Source organism: Peromyscus leucopus, chromosome 10 (assembly GCF_004664715.2).
Source record: "Peromyscus leucopus breed LL Stock chromosome 10, UCI_PerLeu_2.1, whole genome shotgun sequence".
NCBI lineage: Eukaryota > Metazoa > Chordata > Mammalia > Rodentia > Cricetidae > Peromyscus > Peromyscus leucopus.
This window is the reverse complement of record NC_051071.1, coordinates 57,945,074-57,969,018: the sequence shown is the minus strand read 5'-3', so window position 1 is coordinate 57,969,018 and position 23,945 is coordinate 57,945,074. Positions and strand designations below refer to the sequence as shown.

The following is a 23,945-nucleotide window of genomic DNA, read 5'->3' as shown; positions in this document are numbered from 1 at the left end:
AAGGCCACCCCTGAGTACTGAGATCGACCTGATAGACTCAGTCCAGGCAGGTCCAGTCCCCTCCTCCCAAATTGAGCCAAGCGTCCCTGCATAAGTCCCAGGTTTCAAACAGCTATCTCATGCAGCGAGCCCAGGACCTGGTACCACTGCCTAGATGCCTCCCAAACAGATCAAGCCAATCAACTGTCTCACCTATTCAGAGGGCCTGATCCAGTTGGGGGCCCCTCAGCCTTTGGTTCATAGTTCATGTGTTTCCATTCATTTGGTTATTTGTCCCTGTGCTTTATCCAACCTTGGTTTCAACAATTCTCGCTCATATAAACCGGGTGGAGCGCTGGGAGTCTAATTAGCGAGACAGAAACATTTTTTTTTTTATCAGACTCTTGTTTCTGCCATTTCTAGCAGTAACCAGCAGGTGGTATCAAACAATGTTACATTTCTCCTATTGCACTTTTTGCTGCTGATTATTGACACTTCTCTTTCTTAGCTTCTACTACACACACTAACTCTCCTCCCTCCCCATCTCACTTTCTGTTCCCTCCCTGTACTTACTGTCTTACTGTCTTTCTGTCTATGTTTCTCCCTTTTTTCTCTCTCTTTCACAGACACACACACACACACACACACACACACACAAACACACACACACAAACACACTCGCCGCACAGGTCATTTTACATTATCTTTATTATTTAATTTCTTGAATTCACTTACAAGCTCTTAGTCTTTCTTCACAAGTACAGTGTATATTTTGAAAATAGGAGGGTCAGCTTCACATTCTGCTCATTGGGTTTCAATAGAAACACTTTGGAAAGCACAATTTTAAAACCTTACTTTTAAAAAAATGATTAAAACAAAGGGAGCAGTGAAGAAAATTCTCCAAGGTCACAGGTTGCAACTCAGACCCGGCAGTGGCGACTTGTCCTTGTGTGGTGTTGAAAGCACTTTCTCTGATTTGTCTTTCTTCATTCAACACATATTTCATCCCAGCACTTACGGTTGCCTTGCTTAGAGGCCATTGACCGAGACGCCAGGAGTAAAATACCAAATAAGCATAGCAAGGTTTGTTACTATTCAAATTGTTACATAAATGGAAACCACCTTATACAAGAAGCAGGGGTTAGATGTGTCCTTTGTCATCAGCATTACTCACGTATTTCACATATATGCAGGTATTTTAAATGATGAAGCACTTCAGGGTGCTTGTCTTTATGTTTTACTGAGAAAGATGTAGTTCTCCTAGGGAAGGTGTGTACTGCAGAGGTCACACCAAGGTGAGAGGGAGGAACGCTGGAGCAATGTTTGGGAACAGTCATTTACAAAGTGCATGATGAGCTAGCAAGATGCCATTGTTGGAAGACACTGCAAAGTTTGAGCTTTCCAGATAAGTGCATCCCTTCCTAAGGTTCAGCTCTTTCTGTTTACGTTGTAATGAGAACCATCTGGGCTGAACCATTAGACACAGAAGCTGGCATATGAAAATCGTATCCTCCTAGTGAAAGGGGAAAAGGGAGAGATGGAGGGAGGGCAGGAGGAAGGCACTTTACAGATGAAGTTAGCACCATCATTGTCAGATTCAAAAACCTTTTGAAAGCAAATAGGTACACGGGGGAAAGATTTGAATACGGTAAAAAGCTAATGGCTGCACAGAAGATTCGTATTGAATCTGCTGTCACAATGTATTCAGTTCCATGAAGGGACCTGACACTAGTTTTAAGCTCTGAGTACAAGCTTTGAAAGAAAACTGAGCTTATGATCCTCGATCATTTGAATTTGAATGATACTTACTTTATAAAATTAATGAAAATATAATTATATCACTTTTCCCTTCCCTTCCATCCCTCCAACCCCTCAAATTCCCTTCCCTTCAAGCATTCTCATACACACCTCAAACTCTCTCATAATTTGATGGCCTCTTTTCCTTTAATTATGTGGTTACATACACATATATGTATGTGCCTGAGGGTACGCGCGCGAGCGTGTGTGTGTGTGTGTGTGTGTGTGTGTGTGTGTGTGTGTGTAAATACAACAAGCTCCTGAATTTATACAGTGTGACTTATGTGTATAGGATTTCACAGTTGACCATTCTGCATTAGATAACCAACTAGGGCTCATCCCTAGGGAAATCTAATTTTCCCTCTCTCAGCGGTCCTTAGTTTCCTATAGTTATTTCACCTTATAAGGTCAAAACAAGGACATTGTCATTGCCTAGGGCGTGTTTAGGTGGCTGTATGGTTGAGGTCTTGTAGGTACAGCTCCCTTGTCACCCAATGTGTCTTCCACAGTGCAGACAAAGGTACTTGCACATGGAGTGAACATATGCATACAACACACACACACACACACACACACACACACCTATTTACATACAAAAAAGAGTAAGAATTGTATACCCTCTATGGTGAGTCACTGTAAGACCCCTCTAAATGTGTGTATTGGTTTTTCAAACTCCAAACTTCCCTGATATCAAAGCTGGAATCTGATGACTGGGGATATCCATTGAAGTTATTTACAGGCAGAGGCTTTAGTGCTTAGACTTCCTTAAGGCAACAAGAAATATATGGAGCAAACGAATAAAGGGAAGGCTGGAGAATGAGCTGTACGCAATAATTGGGAAAAGCACTGATTTATTTCTTGGAGTCTATTAAGGCCACAATGAGGCCAAGGTTACAATATGTGCTTAGGAGAAGCCTGAGCCAAACTCTTATGTTCTCACTTCTGCTTGACCTTAAGACTTCACACAAGCCAAACAATGTATGCCAGAGTAGAATCATAGGTTTCCTCTTTGAATGTTGACAAAACAGTGTTTATGTGTAGTAAACTATACACAGAGCTGCTTGGGAAAGATTAGATTGTTTCTGCTTTTAGGCATTTTAGGAAGACTCTGTGCCTTCATAATATAGATGTCTACCAAGCTAACAAACAGACTTCTGTGGTCCCAAATTAAGATGTGAATACAAATGCATGCATGGTATTAAGACAATATATTAAAAACAAAAAGAACCACAACTGGTGTTTCACGTGAAAGAGGCACTCGACATTATTAACATTTCACAATTGTGAATAACTATGAAGATCAGAAGACATTGGAATCTCATATTCAGTGTGTTGAAAAACTGTCACTGTAGCAGGAATCTTAAAAAGTCTTATTAATAAAAATCAAACCCAGAGCCAGGTTTTGGGGGGAATGCTGGAAGATCAGAGAAGCAGAACAAGCCAGAGCCACCTCACCTTGCCAATTCCTCAGCTGATCCTGTTTCCTTAGACTGCAAGCTTCTGAGTCCTCATCCAGAATGAATATCAGCTGAACTGCTACTAAAAGTCTAAAAGCTTATCAACTCTAGTTCCTGGTCCTCACACCTTATATACCTTTCTGCTTTCTGCCATCCCTTCCTGGGATTAAAGGCATAAGTCACCATGCCTAGCTGTTTCCAGTGTGCCTTTGAACTCAGAGATCCAGATGGATCTCTGCCTCCCAAGTAATAGGATTAAAGGCATGTGTTCCACCATTTTCTGGCCTTGATATCTAGTGGCTGTTCTGTTTTCTGACCCCAGATAAGTTTATTAGGGTCACATGATATTTTGGGGAACACAATACCACCACAATGTCATCCTTTAATTCTAACCAATCAAAACTAAATTTAGAAAACTCTGTAAAGATCAAGTAGTCTTATCAGAGTAACTACAAAATAAAAAAAGTGTGAAAACATGGAAATAAATATACATATGATGTACCAGATTTTATCCTCAGTATCTACTTAAATTCAGGTATACAAAAACAGAGTAAATATTGTCATTAGCAGAATTTGAGAAGAGTGTCATTAACCTGAATGAAAAGATGCTGGATAAAAACACAAATCCACAGAAGAAAGGAGCAACTGTGAAGATTATTCTATGACAAAATGTAAAAGATAGTTTAAATATATATATATATATATATATATATATATATATATATATATATATTGGTTTTTTGAGACAGGGTTTCTCTGTGTAGCTTTGCGCCTTTCCTGGAACTCGCTTTGGAGACCAGGCTGGCCTCGAACTCACAGAGATCCGCCTGGCTCTCCCTCCCTAGTGCTGGGATTAAAGGCGTGCGCTGCCGCCGCCGCCGCCGCCGCCGCCGCCGCCACCACCACCCGGCGTATATATATATATATATATATATATATATATATATATATATATATATATATGTGTGTATATATATATATATATTTAGCACCTTGTTTTACTCAGATTCTGAAGTTAAATGCACAGTGTGAGAGCTATATATACACGTAAAGTAAGCATAAAGGAATAATGGTGTAATTTGTGATGGAGTTATAGTAAGCTAAAATGTGTATGCTGTTGATATTTAGCATTAATCTAAACCATGTTATTATAAATTTTAGTGCCCAAGAAAACCACTAAAAAATAGTTTAAGATACAATGTTTACAAATATCAGGTTGTTCTCTGTTTCTTTTAACAAAACAGGTGTTCATATACTTTATAGACGAAGAGAAGTCATTTTTTCAGGCTGAAATTTCTAAGATGAAGTGGATCCATTTATCCATTTGCTTAGCTTCTAATGAGAGCCTAATAGTGGATGACATCAGAATGGTTAGGAGTGCTTCCTGAAAAAAAAAAAATCGATAGTGAACCACAAAGCCAGAGCTATTCAAGGACAAGCCTTAAACTAACTCTCTCTCTCTCTCTCTCTCTCTCTCTCTCCCCCCCCCCCCGGGTCTTGTGCTTCCTTTCTTCTATCCTCCCTTCTCTTACTTTCTGTATCTTTGCTTTCTCACTCTCTTTCCTTGCTGGCTTGTCCCCAATTAGAATCTCACATTACCTTAATGTGCATTACCTTAACATATTTGGTGACTGAAATACTAGTGATGGTATAAAGGTGAAACAAAAAATAAAATAGTAGAAAGAAAATCAGCATTCAAAAAGATTTTTAAAAATCCATTAAGTTTTAGGTAGCTTGATCAAGAATAAAAGAGAGAGAGAGGTCTCAGATATCCAAAAGCAGATGGGGCTGGCATATATATATATATATATATATATATATATATATATATATATATATATATATATATGTTGATATATGCACTCTGTCCAGATGTGGTTTTCTGTGATGATCTCCATTTGTTGTAAAGAGTGGTTTCTTTGATGAGGGGTGGTAGTTACACTTATCTGTGGATAAAAGGATAAAATTTCAAATGCAGTAAGGAATTATTCTGGACTAGCAAAGTGATAGTAATAGAGTCTTTTCTAATGTTCGTGACTTAACTAGCCCTAGGAAGATGACTAGGTTTTCAGTACCAGGCACGATTTCCCTTCAGTTAAGTTCAATTAGACAACTATTTGCTATCACCAACTTTTGAACCCCACTATTGCTGCTCTATTCCCATCTTGCCATTCTAGTCACTGCTGTCCTTCGTAGGTATTGGAGCTGGGTCAGACTGTGAGTTTCTTCCCTCCTCTGGCACCTTTCATAGTATTTTCTGGAGCCATGGAAGCGAGGCTGCAGAAAAGAGGCTCTTTAGGTCAGCTCCAGTTCAAATCATCCAAGTCCTATGTCTTAATAATGTGTCTTCAGCCCAACTGGCATATCTCGTGTGTGTGAACATAGGAAAAAATGCAAGTCACATGATTATTGTGCTAACTGTTGTATGCTGACAGTTTGGAAACTTCAAATGGGCCAATTTCTAGAAAAAAAAATAGTTGCTCAAATTCATGTAGTACCATAAACAAACTTATAGTAAATAAAGCTATCAGCTTTGGAATGAAAAATTTCCAACCAAGCCAAGTTCAGTGTCAAATGTCATCTCTAGTGGGTTCTACCAAATAATGAAGGATTGCCATTAATCATTCAGACACCCCCTGTTTCGTTCTATATACAGGTATATAGGTATATTATCAAAAGAACAAAATAAAACAAGGAAAAATAAACCAACACACAGGATCTTTGAGAATTTAGATATAATTCTCTTAGCAGAATACAAGAAAACTGAACCAGGCATGTTTTAAAATAATTCAGCATCCTGGCTACAATTTATCGTAGGAATGCAAGGTTGGCTAGCCATAAAACTCAGCCATTACAATGAAGATTATTACTGGCAATTGGGAAAAAACTCCTATTATCTCAGTAGATAAGTAACTTTTAACAAAATAAAAATGTTTTCATTATAAAAATGTCATCAAAAAACCTGCAATAGCATAGAATTTCTTCAGCCTTTTATAAAGCATCTAACAAAAACTACAGATAACATGTATTTATAGGAAAAGGACAAATCTTTTCTTTTTAATATTATAAAGAAGACATTTCTATTTTTACTAATTGCTTAAATATTATACTGTTTCTTAATAGGAAAATTAGAGAAGAAAAGCAAAAGGCATGCAAAATGGAAGAAAAGAAGTAAAACTGTATTTGCTTATAATTTATATATAAATGACATCTGTAAATAAACAACATGAAATATTAGAGCTATTAAAGATATTCATCAAATTTTTAGAGTACAAAATTAAAATGCAGTTTTGTTTCTGTTATGCCACCAGTGAATAATTTAAATAATGTTAAAATCATTACATTTGTATTAGCAAAGAATTAAATGAAAAACCAGTAAGCAAATCAAAGGTTTGAAAGATGTGTGCACTGTAACCTAGTAGCTGCTAGTAGATTCTGTGGGAGGAGCAACCTTCTTTTTTCACTTAAATAGCTACTGAGTAAACCACCATGTTTTAAGGGATACTTTCATATCTGTAGTCACACAAATAGCCTGGTTAAATTCAATGAGTCACAAAACAAAACAAAAGGAATTCTTGTAGGCAGGATGTCTTTTTATTCTTGCTTATTGTATTGTAGGCATATGAATACACACAGTTATACATTTGGATGTATCCATTTGTCCATTTGAACAAAAATATGGAAAGAAAATATCCGTCAGTATAAAACCTTTCAATATGTTGCATTAAACATCATTTATTTCTATTGCAAAAGTATTTTTTAATGTTTTTCACATTTTAAAAGCCCTTTAATTACTTTTACTTTGTGTGTGTGTGTGTGTGTGTGTGTGTGTGTGTGTGTGTGTGTGTATGTGTGTGTGTGTGTGTGTGTGCATGTGGAAGTTGAAGAAAATTTGTGAGAGTTTATTCTCTTCTTCAACCATGAATCCCAGAGATTGAACACAGGTAATCATCAGCCTTGATGACAAGTGCCTTTATAAGCTGAGCCATCTTGCTGGAATTATGAATGTTTTTAATATGACTCAACAGCAGGTGAGATCAGTTTATTTTCCCACCTTTTATTTCCACAGTCACCACCATATTCTGTGGATACACTCATAACTGAATGGAATAATTGCTACTTTTTGCTAGTAATTTTATTTTACATGAGAGGCCAATGCTGCCTTATCTCAAGGGAAAGTGAAACATAAAATAGCCCTCAGATCTTCAAATTATCTAAAGTAGAGTATATTTCCTTCGTCTTGGTTAGGGTTACTATTGGTGTGAGGAAACACCATGACCAAAGCTATTTGGGGAGGAAAGGGTTTATTTGACTTGCACTTCCATCCCTGTTCATCACTGAAGGAAATCAGGACAGGAACTCAAACAGGGCGGGAATCTGGAGGCAGGAACTGATGCAGAGGCCATGGAGGGTTGAATCTTACTGACTTATTCATAGCTTGCTCAGCCTGTTTTCTTATAAAACCCTGGACAACCAGCCTAGGTATAGCACCACCCTCAATGGGCTGGGTACTCACCCATCAATCACTAATCAAGAAAATACCTTAAAGGTTTGCAAACAGCCAAATCTTATGGAGACATTTTCTTAATTGAGGTTCCCTTTGGTCAAATGACTTTAGCTTGTATCAAATTGACATAAAACCATCTAACACATTTTCTTACTTCCATTTTTGATGCTGTTGATTAGAACTATGGCCTCATCCAAGCTGGGGGACTACACTATTGCTGAGCAATATCCTTAAGCCATTTACTTTCTTTTTCTTTTGCATATCCCCCATGAATGCAATTAAGCTTCTGTGGGACCTTCAGTTGATTGTAGCCTTTAATTGCTGGTGCTGTAGCTTCCTGCCTCACTTAACACCTTCTTTTCTCTTATAAATGTGAGCTGTTTGCCACTAGCAAAAAATTTATAGGAGAAAGGAATTATAATTCTTTGTGTGTGGGGGTGCAAAATGTATGAAATATCCTTTAATTTGAAAATTTAAAACAGCTCCTCACATATGGATACTATAATTACATCATTTACCTCTCCCTTTTACCTTTTAAAATCCTCCTGTGTCCTCCATTTGCTCTCAAATTTATGAATTCTTCTTTAAACATTGCTACATATACATAAAGACAGACAGACAGACGGACAGCCTATTGACTCCACTTAGTGTTCTTTATATGTGTTTGTGATTAGAACTGACCACTTAAGATTGGATTGGCTATCAAGAGCTTTTCCCTGGAGAAGGTATTCTCTCTCTTTCTACAGCAGATAATTTCATGTATTTTTTTCATCTTCAAATGGGACTTTATAATTCTTTTCAAATGCAGATTTTTATTTTACAAGTTTTGTTCCTAGCAGTTTGTTTTATTTCTAACCAAATTTATGTGATGTTACAAATGAGATCAGACATCTTCAGAACCAGAGTTAATTCCATACATACACAGCATTACTTAAATAAAAGAAAACATGTTAATCACTTCTCAATCATAATCCCACTGTAATTAGTGTGAGGGTTTGCTCAGGTGTTTTCACATGATTCATCTAAATAAAACAAATCAATGTTATTATGAGGTATTGTCGATGAGTTCTTATGTTAATGCTGATGAGTAACAGGTCACTCTACAGTGCCTGTGTTCTGTCATACCTAACAGTGCCTCACTACTACCAGTCTTTTTAAATATCAACTGTACTAAGAGAAAATGGAATCAATGTAGAAGAAAGTGAAAAAAGGAAGACACTTTCAGGCTCCGTTTGGTGTCTCTATTTCCAGAAGTATTACCATACTGTCATGCTAAGTATAGCCCACTTGAACTCTTTGCTAATACTTTCTCGTGGGTAAGAATAACAAAATAGCTTCCAGAGAAAGAAAAGAACAACTTTGGGATACTCTCTCTTCCCGCCACTGACTGTGCTTCTGTTTCTTGTCTTTTACAGGAGTGACAACTGTTCTCACAATGACGACACTCAGCATCAGTGCTCGAAATTCTCTCCCCAAAGTGGCTTATGCCACTGCCATGGACTGGTTTATTGCCGTTTGTTACGCATTTGTGTTCTCGGCCCTAATTGAATTTGCGACCGTGAATTACTTCACCAAAAGAGGATGGGCTTGGGATGGGAAGAGTGTAGTAAATGACAAGGTAAGTGTGAGCTCACTGCTCATCTACTGAAGAGAATTTTGCATACATTCAAGCTTGTGGCAGAGTTCTTCCTAAAATTTGATATTGAGAAATTCGGTATACATTTTCAAAAGTTTGTTCTTGCTTGAAATCCTTTTAAAGTGCTTGTAATGGTGACACTTCTTAAAACCATTCCTCAGCGTCTGTGGGGTTCTGTATCCAACAGTGTTGCGTTTTCACACATGCTCTCTCTCAAATTTACAGTAAGAAGTGTATCTTCTTAATTCTAGTCTTCCATAGTGAAGTATGTCAAGCTCATTATAACTGTTTATTGGCTCCAGCTCATATAATTGACCAATAAGTGTACTGGAACCCAGGTCTGTCTACCCATAAAATTCATGCATTTAATCTATCATGAAACATTAGGATAGAGCTTTGAAAAGAAAGTGAGCATTAATTTCACCTATTGAAGAATTTGTGGCTCTGACAGTGGGTCAATGACTCTTCAGCCATCCATATTTCGATTACTACTTTGTAAGAGTGAAGATAGCACTTTATCTTTCTGATACCATATGAAGCAAATACGTGGAAACTGAAATACCCAAGGATTTTTAAATTGCTCATGGGGTCTAATTGGGGAAAACTAACTTTTAATATTTTTTTTAAGAGTATTGACACATACATTTTCATGTCTCAAGTATTGAGGCTAATGAGATATTTGTGTATAGATATATCAATGGTTTTATTTCTAATTTTATAAATTGATATCTGCTTTAGGAAAAGACTATATAATCTAACATGCTGTAAATAATTTTAGTAGTGGTAGAATATTCTGACAGTTTCTTTGAACACTTTATTATATGATTTTTCCCATAAAATTTTGGACATCTTTGTTGAGATTTGATTTTTGTTTTAGTTATTTGAATGTATATACATATTTACATATTTCATTTCTATACCTTGTTACAGTTTAGTGACACAAAGCTTGAATGTTATGGTTTAAAACACTTGTTCTTTTTTCTCATTTATAAGCTATAGAAATTCTAATTATACTTGTTAGTTTATTTGTACATGGCATTTGCCTACTAACAGAAGTAGTGCTGAGATATTGAAAGGGACTTAATGAATTTTATATGCCTAACTTCTGGTTGATTCCAGCATTTCCATTACATTTTATTGTTGATTTTTGTTTTTTCATTCCCCACATAGTGAATTACTTTTCATTTTATTTATGTGATTACTTCTCTTTAACTATATTGGTTATACATATACTTTCTCCATAGACAGGGTGTGACTAGGATGGTGCACCTAGTTTCAAATTTGTTGTTGGGTAAATTATATTTATTATAAATATGGTAATACACCAATGAGAGAGCACATTTATCTTAACTGAAAGGTGTTAAACAACTTTATAATGCTGTGTTTACATGTGTACTTTATCCAATTTCTTTATTAAAATGAAATTAGAGCTATATTCCTTTAACTTACTCTGAAAATAAGGAGGTATTTAGAGATGAAAGAAAATCAAGTCCAGTGCCAAGAGGTGACTAGCTGCCGAGACATTTCACTAAATCCTGCCTTCTGCTTTAGTTTAATTAGATTTAATATTTAGGCTGATAAGGGTTTTCTTGACATACAGAATTTTTGTCCTTTCACAATCAGTTGTCCATAGGTAGGCCTTTTGATTTGGGTATTTATAAACGTAAGTGAATAAAGTCCTATTCTCAGTCAACACAAAGAACATCTAGAGCCCTTAAATGTTTTATTAAAATACAAAGTATTAACTTGACACATAAAAAAATACTTAGAGATATATGCCCACACTGTGTGTTGAAAAACAAGGAATGTGTACTTAAATTTAATCTATCTAGACTCTAGACTTTACATACAAGATTGTGAACAAATGATATTTAAGATTTTTATTAAAAAATAATTAACAAAGCCATACGTTTATGCTTCAGCTACTTCTGAACCCTAGGGTCTTGAAGAGCCTTTATACTATGCTAGCCTCAGTTGTGACAAGAGCAAAGAAAATTTCATTCTTAAAAGTGTATCAAAGAGTCAAATTCTAAAAGGACACAAAAGCCCCCAAGTACTTCTAAAAGACCCTATGCCCTGTGGCCCTTCTCTAGCCCCTAACTGGGCTTCCACTTCTGTTGCTTACGCCTCTGGTGCTTTCTCAGACTTATTCCACCCCTTGTTACTTTCTTGCTTTAATTCTTGGAAATGACCTTTTGCCATTTTGCTACCTCATTCATATTTTCCTGTGAAGAGGCTTAGCTAACTTGCCAAAAAGCAAAGGAGGATCACCCAGATCTTACATCATTGTTTCTCTCCATCCCGATCCCCTGAGTCCACTGTCCTTTTACCACCCAAGCCCTGTGAAATGAGTTCTCCCCGGTCATATTCTTTTCCTTTAGTTCTTAGTACTCTGTACCGAGTTTCTTCCCTTCACTGCCCTGTAACTGGCATTCCCTAACTTAATATAGCATGTGAGTTTTTCCACTTCCCCTTGGGATCCTCACTGAGCCTTCTGCTGCTATGTTGAAGACACTGTCTTGGGTTCAACTCGGCAACATTTTCTCTTTTCATTAAGAAATGCTTCAGTAATGTCAGCATCCTTTGCTCACACTCTGGCAGCTGCCACAATTCATTCCATCCTGTGAAGTCCTGTGCCAGAGTCAGATGCATCGAGCTTCTCTGGCATGCTCATGTTCCCCAGACAAAGCCAAGTCAGCCTTCTTAGATGCTTTTGCTTGTGTCTTATTGTTTACAATGTGGTTCTCAAATTCCAGGTTATACTGGGAATATTTGCAAGGTTCATTTGCTGTCACAAATCACATAATTATTGCTTGTTGTTGACACCAATTTCAGTTTTTGATGTAATTTCTGAGTACTTCTTTCCAATATTATTAAGTCCAATTAAAAGTATAAGTATGTATGCTTTCTTGATTTTTGGAAATACTTTATCATTCTTTGTGAAAGAATATTTGTAATTTAAGTCTGCCAATCATTATAATGACAGCTTAGTTATTTTAATAAATCATTTACTTCTGGTCAGTTGCACAGTATCTTACATATTATACATATTCAGTAAATATGGCATGAATTATTGAAGTATTACCAATTCAAAGATCTATAACCAATATTCTTGTCTTACAGTTCAACATCATATCTGTATTATAAACTACATCTTCCTTTTATCTCAATATATATATATATATATATATATATATATCCATCATATATATGTGTTCATCATATGTATCTACCCATCATGTGTATATATATATATGACTATCATACACACACATATCCATCTTATTTCCTAGTTGTTCCCACCTGACTTTAACATTGCAACCTTTGAGAACTGCCTATGCTGAAATATTTTTAGTCATTTACAAATTTTGTGATAAAATGTCAAGGATTGGAGCTGGAGAGTTGGCTCAGCAGTTAACACTGGCTGCTCTTCCAGAGGAGAATTGGATTCCCAGCACCCACGTGTTTACTGACAACTGTCTGGACCTGTAATGGCAGGGGGGTTGACACCCTCTTGTGCCTTCCTCAGGCACTGAAAACATAGTCAGTATACCTGCATACAAGCAGGGCAAACACTCAGGCACATAAAATTGATGAATGAGTGAACTAAAATGCTTTAATTAAAAAGTAAATAATATAGAAAATTGGGTCAGAGTAGCTGCTTCTGGTATGTGTCTGGTGAACTGTTTGTACCCTGTGGGAAAGTCTCTTGACTCAATGTTCTTAACAATGAAATGGCACCAGTAACTTCAGCTCAGAATCACTTAGGTGTTCTCAGGCACTGGAAAACCTAGCGTTAGTGTGCAACGGTGATATCTGTAAAATTATTATTAATGGGCAATAATGTAATCATTAATAAGCATGAATATTAGCAGTCTCTTTACACCCCCACACACACACACAAGAAAAAAAAGACGAAGAAAAAGAAAGAACAGCAAAGCAAAGAAAATGAAACCTAATCTACTTTTTGACCTTTTCTATGCTCATGTCTAGGTACTTATCAGAAATTGATACCTCAGTCAGGAACATGGCATAATGTCACATTCCAACAAATAGGAGATATTTCTCAAGATCTGACATTAACTCATGCTAATTATCCTTCCTACAAACTTCTTGATGTATCTCACTATTATTTTACAAATTATTTACTGCTTCCTTCCTTTAATCAAGTTTTTCTTTAACACACATTGACCTCTTAAAGTTACCTAAAACACAATACAAATCATTTAACTTTTCAGCTCTATGATGAGTTACCTAAGATAGTAATTCAAGGCTAATATGGTCGAAATATGTGGTTTCCTTACATGATGAATGATAGGTAGAATTTTCTAAAAGTATTGTGCATTTATTCTTACAAGCCTGTAAATGTCTTTAGTTTAGGGCTGAGGGTTATTTTAGTAAAATGATTTGGTTATGGACACACATTTTACAAGTGTTGAATCTGAAGTACACGCTATCCAGGGTTGGTGCGCATATTTAGCTTTAACCTGTTATAACTCACAGTCATTTCCCTCAAAATCTTATGGGTTGTCATGTCTCCAGTATTTACCATGCTGCATCTTCTTGGTGTAATATCCTCTTTCTTTCCTTGACTCCAAATTGATGAAAATGAAGTCTTGCAGACTTTCATAAATAAATTTAACCCCTCTGATTTTCCAGAGTACTAGGCAGTAATTTGATTTCTATCAGTTTCCCTAAATTATAGTTTTATTATAAATAATTATTTTTACTACTAGATTAGAAAATGGGAGAATTATGGTTTGTCTTATTAACTATTGTGTCTTTTGTCACCTAGCATACTGTCTAGCACATAATTGACCTTAGGTCTCTTTTCAAGCATTGTTAGCTTTAATTCAATTCCCTGAATTGTTTTTCACTTATAAACGTATAAACTAAGCTCAAACTGGCCAAAAAAAAAATCAGAGAATACACAAGATAATAAATCACACAAAATACAGCTATAAAGATATAATACCCAAACTTATGGAATAGACCATTGTTCTTTGATTCATTCTATTAATTTGTAGATAACACCACATTTTAAAGTGTATTTATTCATTTATTTTCATTTATAAATTTAAATTTTTATCTTATTTTGTGTATGGATGTTTTGTCTACATGTATGTCTGTGTGCCAAGGGTGCCTGGTGCCCATGGAGGCCAGAAGAAGGCATCAGATCTCCTAGAACTGGAGTTACAGATGGTTGTGAGCTACAACATGGGTGCTGGGAATTGAACCCATGTCTTCTGAAACAGCAGCCAGTGCTCTTAATTGCTGAGTCATCTCTCCAGTCCCTTGTTTGCAGTTTTGACATTGTCTTATTCCAAAATAATTTCAGGTAACTTATTAAAAAGCTATGTAATCAAATTATAATTATATTAAAATTATAAAGTAGAAGTAGGAAATAAGAACAGAAGAAAATTAGGTTCAAGTATCCTGTTATAGCTGGCTCACTAACAACAATTCACAGTCGTAGTTATACTTAACATTCTAAAGTTATTATTCAGCAAATTTCTAGATCTGTTTGGGGCACTATGTTTTGAATTAAAAAAAGAGAAAAAGTAAATTTTCATAAAGAAAAAAATTTCCGTTGCTATTATGTTAGGGTGAGCTGGGTACTATATCAAGTGATGTCATTTTTTCACAATAAATGCTGTAATGAATTTCATATTAATGTTTCTTGTAGTCCCCTTCAATAAAAGCTGAAGGCATTATATTCACACACAACTCAGTGAAGGCAATTCTTCAAGGAGCTAAACTAATATGGTCCAAGTATATAGCTTTCTCATGGTCCAGTTTAAGCCAAGCAAAGCCTTTAGAGTACTTACAGAAGCGGATGGACTGTTTAACCTTCACACACTCTTCTGTAAGTATAATTTTTCTCAGTCAGGATGGTTAGTCAGTTAATGGTAGTATTATCTGGCCAGGGAGCATGTTGCTGTTCTGCAAGTACTGGACTTTCCAATAGTCATTAAAGAAAAAAAAACTGTAAAATGACCACATGGCATGGTAAAAAGAGCATATATTTGCCTATAGAAACCTTGGTTTTTCCTCCAGGGCCTGTTACATTGACTATTTGATAGGAGTTCTCACATGCCTACTGTAAGGGCCAATTTCTGCAACCACAATAGTTATATTCATTCATATGACACATCTGATTGACGCCCATATTTAGGTAGATGATTTTTTAAATTTGCCAGTATGTTACTTCTCTGCCCCATAAAGGACGTCAAGTATATAAAACAATTATGTAAAAACCTTTGGATTCAGCAATCAAAATTCTTCTAGATCTGACAGTTTAAATATGTATCAACAATTCCCAATAATGTAACAAAATCAAAATATGTTGAGTCTTATAAAATACATTTTTACTAATATTTTTATTATTTGAAAGTTCCTTGCACATAAATTGATCTTATCTATTGATCACCATCTCCCTCCTACTCCTTCAGTATACCTACCCTGTCTTTCTCCTAGATTCGTGTTCTCTCTTTGCTTAATTTTGCTATTAATTATCACTTGCATCCAATTAGTGCTGCCTATTTGCACATGAGTGTGTGACCATTCACTGTGGCAGGAGCAAACCAACAACAGGTATATAGGAGAGTTTCTGTCCATTCCCCACAGTGATGAGCTTTGTTACATTCTTGTTTTGTTTCATTTTACTTCACTGACAACTGAGCTATCAATACACTGTATAACAATGTGATAGATTATTGTTTTTACCAAAAGCTATATAAAAATGTACTATTTGTTCACTGATCAAAAGCACCACCCCGGACCCATTATTACTTTTTATACCACCCAAACACATCTTGCCCAGCACCACATATAAGTTGATGTTACTTGTTCAATGCCTAGTCTTCCACAGCTCTACATTGTGAAATTGTGTCCATTGAGATAATAATGTAGTAGAATTGTGAATATGCTGTTGCTTTTATTCCTATCTAACAAAGTATTTCTTTTGTCTTATAAAGCAGATTACTTTACCTTACATTTAAAGAATTATTTAAACTTGTTTTTTAATAGAATCCTTCCATCTTGAAAAGCATTTCTGAGTCAGCTTTGGGCCAGCAACTATGGTAGGATCCCTGCAGGACATTCTGTTTTCAATCTGCTTACAGTTAAATGAAAAACAATGGAAAAAGAACATGTATGTGTTATTACAGCAACTAGTATCATAAGGCTATGGTAAGACATGGCAAGGCCACTTAAGGCAAACAGTAGGAAGTGATGCCTCACTGAGTGTGATTCAAAGCTTAGTCACTACTAATGTAACAATGGTACAAACTCCAGTGTATCAGACTTCAGGACCAATACATGTTAATTATGAGATCATGACTGAAATGTGGCACCATTCACAGGCTAAGGAGTGTACATGAACAGCAAATGGAGACTTTTAAGCTGAGCTTATTTTTGAATGATTTCTGTTTTAATTACGAAAAGACAAAAACAAAAATATGGTGAAATAGATGGGTTGAGTGCTGTAGAGAGGATTTCTTCTTATTGGTCCTATATATGTATATATAGGTATAGGTACCAATAATTTCTTTAAATTAGTAAAATATTACACTGTTTACTTGCCTTTGTTTCCATGATTCTCTTTCTAGATGAGTCCATTTTTAATTGTAATGTTACATTTTTAGAAGTTTGCTTCTGGTATTTAGCCTGGATTTGTATCACTCTGTTTGCTGCTATAGCTCTCCAAGTGACAGAGAATGACTTACTCCATGCCTGAATATTGAAAAAACATGTTAAGTTAGCCTATAGGGAAATAAGTAGTAGGAAGAATGACAAATTTTCTAGTTTTTTTTCAAGATTCAAAACAATACAGAAATATCACAGAATGCCTTCATGGCAATGAGTTCTTTTTAGTACAGTTAGCACAACAAGTTTTATTTGATAATTTCTCTTCAAGTGTGTATGTAGGTATAAGCCAAGAATTAAACACAAAAGTAAATACAGCTAAGAGATGTCAATATATCCTGAAATACAGAAATATTCCATTGTGGTCTATCTTGATTCACAGCCTGAATAATATTCAAATATCTCCTTATAATAATGTTTATCTCAGCTCTATTCTTGTTAATAGAAGTCAATATTGAACCATGCAAGGTAATATATATATATATATATATACATAATATATATATTTATATATATAATTATTTTATTTCTTAAAAATAATGAAAAGAGAATGGTAAATGTAGTATACATTATATATTGTACTTCCAAAATAATTTTATAGTGTTTTTGTTAATTATTTGAAAAGGACACACATTATAATATGTATTTGATCATACCCATCCCTTCTCTCCCTCCAATTTCCAGTAGAAATACCCCCACATTCCCTCTGAACTGGATGTCACTCAAATTTTATGTTGTTTATATCCTGTGTCTAATTGTTGCTGCCCTATGTGTATGTGTATGACGGTAAACACTACAGCATGAGCAAGCTACCAGTGACCACACTCTCAAGGAGACATAGATCTCCCTTCCCCAAGGACCATCACCCAGAGTAGCTCCTCAGCTAGAATCTGAGTCTCATGAGCCCTTTCCCCATCTGTGCTGGAATTTTGATTTTCTTGATTATGTACGAACCTTCTGCAGGGAACCTGAGCTCACAGTGCAAAGCTACGCCTTGTCTTTAAATCAGCACTTCACAGGATACCTCCCTTCCAATTGCTCTTACATTATATTTCCTCCTCTAATGTGATATTTATTACCCAAGCCTTAGAAGAGGGGATTGATACAGATGTCCCAATCATGGGTCAGCACTCATGTTCATTTATCCTCAGCATTTTGATCAACTGTGTGTCTCTGGATTGATCACTGCCCACTACAAAAAGTAATAACTCTAATGTTGAGAGCAGTACACAATTATGGGCATCAACATGTATATTTGGAAGTCAGTTTGACAGTATAATCATTGATCTAAGTAAAGGTAGTAGCCTCCTCCTAGGACCATGAGTTCTTCACCTGCCAACCCCAATTTAAATACCAAGCCTGGATCCCCTCTTGTGTTGCAGGTTTCAGACCCTATCAGAAAGTATCTAGTTACCCTTATATCATCTTGTCTGAGAAGTTAGTGTTGTAGTACATAGGGGCCATGCTGGGTGAGACACATCATGTCATTTCTTCTGCACTGGGATGCTTAGCATCTTCCATCACTATGAAAGCTAGTCATCAGGGAGGAGTTCTAGTCCGTGACACTCGAATTTCACTAACGCATCTTCATGTTGTAAGTTTGCTATCAACTCAATAACATATTTCTCTGTGTATATTTAATTTTAAACAAAGAAGAGCATTTGGAATTATTTAGAATCGTCATTATTTTCAACTTCACTGAGAAGAACAACATTCTCTTTAAACAAGATATATCATGAGCCAGCAAAGCTGTGCATGCTGTGGCTAGGATTAGAGGAGACCGAACACCATATGGAGGTTTTATACATTATCCAGTGAACTTGTTAGAGTTCACATGCCAAGAGCTAGGGTGTATGACTGTTAGACTTTCCTTGCTGCTGATATGAAAATGGTATAGTTTTTAACTTCCAAAAGAGTGTTTTGATGGCAAGTCAGCCATTTGTTTCATGCTTAGCCCTTCTCTAGATTTGTGCATTTATCTTTAGTTATTAAAGCCCTACTATATATATAAAAGTTTTATATATATATGAAAACTAAGATTCACTTTTTTCTTTTACAGTTGAGACAATAAAAATTTCAAACCCATTTTAGAAATGCTACTCTTTTTTTCTTTTTCTTAAAGGAGTCTGCAGTATTATGACAAAACAAACAATAAAAAAGTCACACAAATACCCAGACTGTTATTGGGGTAGTGACCACTGGCATAGGCGTTTTGTTTATTTGCCATTCATGTACATGTATGTTTTATATGATTTTTCATTCCTTCTTGATTTTACTAATAACTTTATATACTTAAAATTGAGAAGAATCATTGGTAAAACTTAAAATATCATTTCAATTTGTAATCTTACTGCTACAAAATATATCATAAGCTAACTATCTTAACTCTTATACCACAATTTCTAGTTTAACTTTAATGCCCTATTTCCATGAAACTCTAGAGTCTTTCCATTCAGTGTTTTTATAGTCTTCTCCAAATACATAATACATTATATAATAATCAAAGGCTATGTAGCCTTTTACCAGTGACCATTGTCTAGATTATTATAAGTAACAAATGTCACTCCACTTCTCTTGGAGGAAATGATTTCATAATGTGAATTGGCGCATGTTAGTTCAACTGTTTATCACAGAGAGTCAGTGTAGCGTTTTTATCATTATCTCTCCCTTTTATCCAACCGGAAGCCAGAACAGAGAGTGGCCAAATGCTTTTTCTCAAGGTTCTCATGCTCTTTAAGCTCAGTCATACATTTTAGCGCACTTTAGATATATTTTAAACAACATCAGAGCCATTTGTCATGCTTTTCCTGTATTGTTGAATACTTTTTGAAGGTGGGCATAGTGATATAATTCTCAACTAGGGCATTTTATAGAAAAAATACTCGCAACAAAAATTTCAGACAAAAAGTCATTGCAGAATTTGGAAAGCTATCACTTCTAACTGCTGTGACTTTTCCCCCAACCATTTCATAGATGGGTGTTTTTGTCATACCATAAAACTTCCTTTTAGCCCTCATTTCTAAACTAATAACATGGGGCTAAAGTAGAACTTGCTTCATATCTTTTATCCTTTTATGTAACTCATTTCTGGCTCATTTTTTGGCATGTAGATAAATCACAATATATTTATATTATATAATAACCGATAAATAGTATTTGTATTTTCAGGTTCCATTTATCACACACACACACACACACACACACACACACACACACATGCTATAACTACCCCATGAAAGATATTTATGGAAAAGTTTCATGTCATGTGCTGAGGTTACAAAGATCAATATGACATAGATCATCAGCTTTCAGTGAATTCAGAGTATATTCAATAAAATAATCACATGGTTAAGAAAGTGCTTATATACTTCAATAAGTGTTATGATAGACACAAATTAAAGTACTCTGAGAGTGAAAGTGTGTGTGTGGGGGGGGAGCTTATTTTAGGGTTAGTGTATAGGCAAGGCATTCCATGGAAATGATATTCAAATTCAGGGCAAAATATGAAAGGAAACTAGTCATGTGAAAAATTGGGTGAGTAGAAAGAAGGACTCTAGCAAGCAAATATTTGGAAAACTAAATTTATTTTGCAGGGGTTCATGTGTAGTGAACACAAAGAAGGAATGGTTTAAAAGTGCTATTTGTATTCCATGGTCCATGAGCTACTGTTGGAGAGATTCAAGAACAGGAATAGTGTGGCTTAATTTGTTTCCTAAAGCTCTTCCTGTAGCTATAGTGGCTAAAGACTGAACAGGGTTAGGCCAAACCAGAAGAGTACAAAGGGGAATTGTCTGGAGCAAGTGATAGTAATTGAGACAAGAGCTACTGATACTGAAACTGGGGATCCTTCATCAAGGGGCAGTCGTGGTGCACCCCTTTAATCCCAGGACTCAGGACACAGAGCCAGGCAGATCTCTGTGAGTTCGAGGCCAGCCTGGTCTACAGAGTGAGTTCCAGGAAAGGCTCCAAAGCTACATAAAGAAACCCTGTCTCGGAAAAAAAAAAAAAAAAAACAAAAAAACAAAAACAAACAAAAAAAAAAAACAGAAAGAGGTTGGTGGGTTTAGGGAAGCTGAAAAGATAGAATTCGTATATTTTTATTACAATAGCAATTTGTAGACTTCTATATCCATTAAGTCACAATTTTTTGCAGTCTTAAAATATTGCCTTATAAGTTTACCATAAGGTGAGTTGGAGTTCTGCTACGTGGAAAAATTTGAGGTCATTCATTGTCGATGATCATAACTCTTCCTTAAAATCTTTCCATTTGACTTAGTTCTTCACTCATTAATTAAAGAACCATATGTAAGTGACTTGTAAGAGTGAAAATATTATTACACTTTTGTGAAAATTTTATTAATAATTGCATTTTCTACTGTTCATTTTCCATGTAAACAACAAAAATTGGTTCTCTGGGAAAATGGTGCCTGTATTGTGCTCTATGAGTTTTCTCACTAAATGATTTTAGGATTTACTGGCTGTTCAATTTACTTTTCCTAATTTCTCTTCTCTGCAAATAATGATGCATATTTTAGTATCTTTTCTTTTTTTCTAGAATTTAAACTACATGTTGTAAATTTTTAAGAAGCATGATAAACCCACACTCTATTAATTTTTGTGTTTTCCAATAGAAAAAAGAGAAAGGTTCCGTCATGATACAGAACAATGCCTATGCTGTGGCTGTTGCCAACTACGCCCCCAATCTTTCCAAAGATCCTGTTCTCTCCACCATCTCTAAAAGTGCAACGACACCAGAACCCAACAAGAAGCCAGAGAACAAGCCAGCTGAAGCCAAGAAAACCTTCAACAGCGTCAGCAAAATTGACAGAATGTCTAGAATAGTTTTCCCAGTTCTGTTTGGTACATTTAATTTAGTTTATTGGGCTACCTATTTAAACAGGGAGCCTGTATTAGGGGTCAGTCCATGAGTCTAGACATTGGTTACCTTTTGGCTATAGCAACATTACACTTGGTTTATTTTGCTATGTACAGTCTTACTAATAACTGCTAATTTATGTCCCAATATGTACAGTATGTATATAGTGGTAGAGCTTACCAGTAGACCTCTAAAGGGGACCTGCATTTGCTAACTCATGGAAATACAGGCAGAAAACATCCCTTGCCAAGAGCCATTGCCTTTTAAAAAGATTTACCTGAGGACCTAGTTTAAAGTGGATTTCAGATCACGAATTTATTTCCTAGTGTTCTAATTATGATGAAAGTTGAGAATCCTCTGTCACCCTTTGCAAAACCTTTGATTTAGATATTACACTAAAAAAAGTCTACTGTTACCTAAGGATGATCAGAATTTAACATTGTTTCTCAAATATGAGTTCTGCATATCTGAATATCTGAAAGTCTAATCTGCTCCCTCCAGCAGAGTTCAGAAGCCCTGCTAGTGTAATGGGAAGCTTGACACACATATGGAGAAGCTAGAGATGTGAAAACAGCCTTTAATTACTATGTAGACTATCTATAGCCATGTACATATTACAAGCATGACAAGCTCAAATAGCTATGAGTCACCATGACAGGATGTTGATTATGCTTACATTTAAGAACTATTGGAATGTCACGGTCATTCTATTTTTAGCTTGAGAGTTTATTTGAATGTGGTAAGTGAATCTTACAGCTCACTACAATCATTGGGAACTACCTAACAGTATAAAAATGAAGATAAATGGACTTAGTTTTCGAGGCACATGTTGTCAGCTGACTTTTTCTGGTGCTGGAGAGTGGAAGAAAGCAGCCATCTTGACTGCAGTGGAACAAAGTTCATTCATGTCAGACTAGAAAGCTGTGCCAAAAACTCCAAGCGATGAGAATTCATAGGTGTCCTAGGTACAGATGAGCACTTATATGATTCTCTTCTTTCCTGTTTACTGCAAATTCTGCCTTAAGGCTTCTTCTCATCAGGAATCAGAAGCCACTAATTATAAAGGAAAGGGCAGTTAGTTGGCACATTTTTCTGTCTGGAAAGCAGCTCTTTCAGGTAAGAATTAATATAAATCTGCTTTTGTAAATTGCAACTTTAAATTTCATTGACTCGAATTTACAGCAGCTTTGTATACCAGAAGAGGTTTTGGTAAGAGTTGAACATTTTTAAACCACAACTTTAAAATATCATTGACAGATTATGGATTATGTCACATACACACACACACACACACACACACACACACACACACACACACACACACACACCATGTAGCTAAATTAGAAAACATGATTTTCAATTTTATATAACTACTGATTGTTAATGGGTAAAATTCATTTTTTTTTCTTTTAGTACTTAAAGACATTATTTATTCCCCTGGAACATGCTAAAGTTAACAGTGTGTTTTTGTCAAAACCAAATTACCTTGACTGACACGTACATTAGCAGTTATTAGTTGACTTTTAAAATTAAATGCAACTTCATGATGATGTTTTTGTAGAAAACTAAGTAGTCAAATAGTGGCATTTCTTGCAATTTTGTACAGTATTTGAGTATACATAGTGCAAAAGAGGTCTGTTCACAAAATCAATAAAAGGGGCATCTTCTGAAATAAGCAAACTCAAAAAAAAATATACCTGCTGTTCTTTTGCCTCATTCAACTTTTTGATTTTCTTTTCTAGTGTGGTTGATTCTACTATGTGCTTTGCATGATTGTATTAATACCAGGGTCACAGCTGCATCTTATTAACAGAATTTGCTATAAAGACAGCCTTGACATTAAAAACTTCCTCACGAAAAGTAATTCATAAACCTTAATAAAATTATTACATGAGCCAATAAATGTATTTTGTTAATTCCCTTCCAGTCACATCTTCTTTATTATCTAAATAATTTTAAAGTGTGAATATCATCCACACAATGAAATAAAAGATACCTGTTTTCTTAAATACATGTACATTGAAAAATCTCGAGAAAAACAGGGAA

General features: G+C 35.5%; 1 protein-coding gene across 4 annotated transcripts in view; it reads left to right on the top strand.

The window, feature by feature from the left end:
- Gabra2 (gamma-aminobutyric acid type A receptor subunit alpha2) overlaps window positions 1-23,235 on the top strand; it is a 138,175-nt gene extending 114,940 nt beyond the window's left edge. For 3 of the 4 annotated variants that reach the window (XM_028862333.2, XM_028862400.2, XM_028862260.2), the window contains exons 9-11: window positions 9,156-9,358; window positions 15,063-15,242; window positions 21,655-23,235. In XM_028862333.2, coding sequence (XP_028718166.1) covers window positions 9,156-9,358; window positions 15,063-15,242; window positions 21,655-21,951 — 680 coding nt within the window. In that variant the 3' untranslated portion in view covers window positions 21,952-23,235. The remainder of the gene's footprint in view (window positions 1-9,155; window positions 9,359-15,062; window positions 15,243-21,654) is intronic. The other variant, XM_028862468.2, reaches the window with a different exon arrangement.
- Window positions 23,236-23,945: the final 710 nt, after the last annotated feature.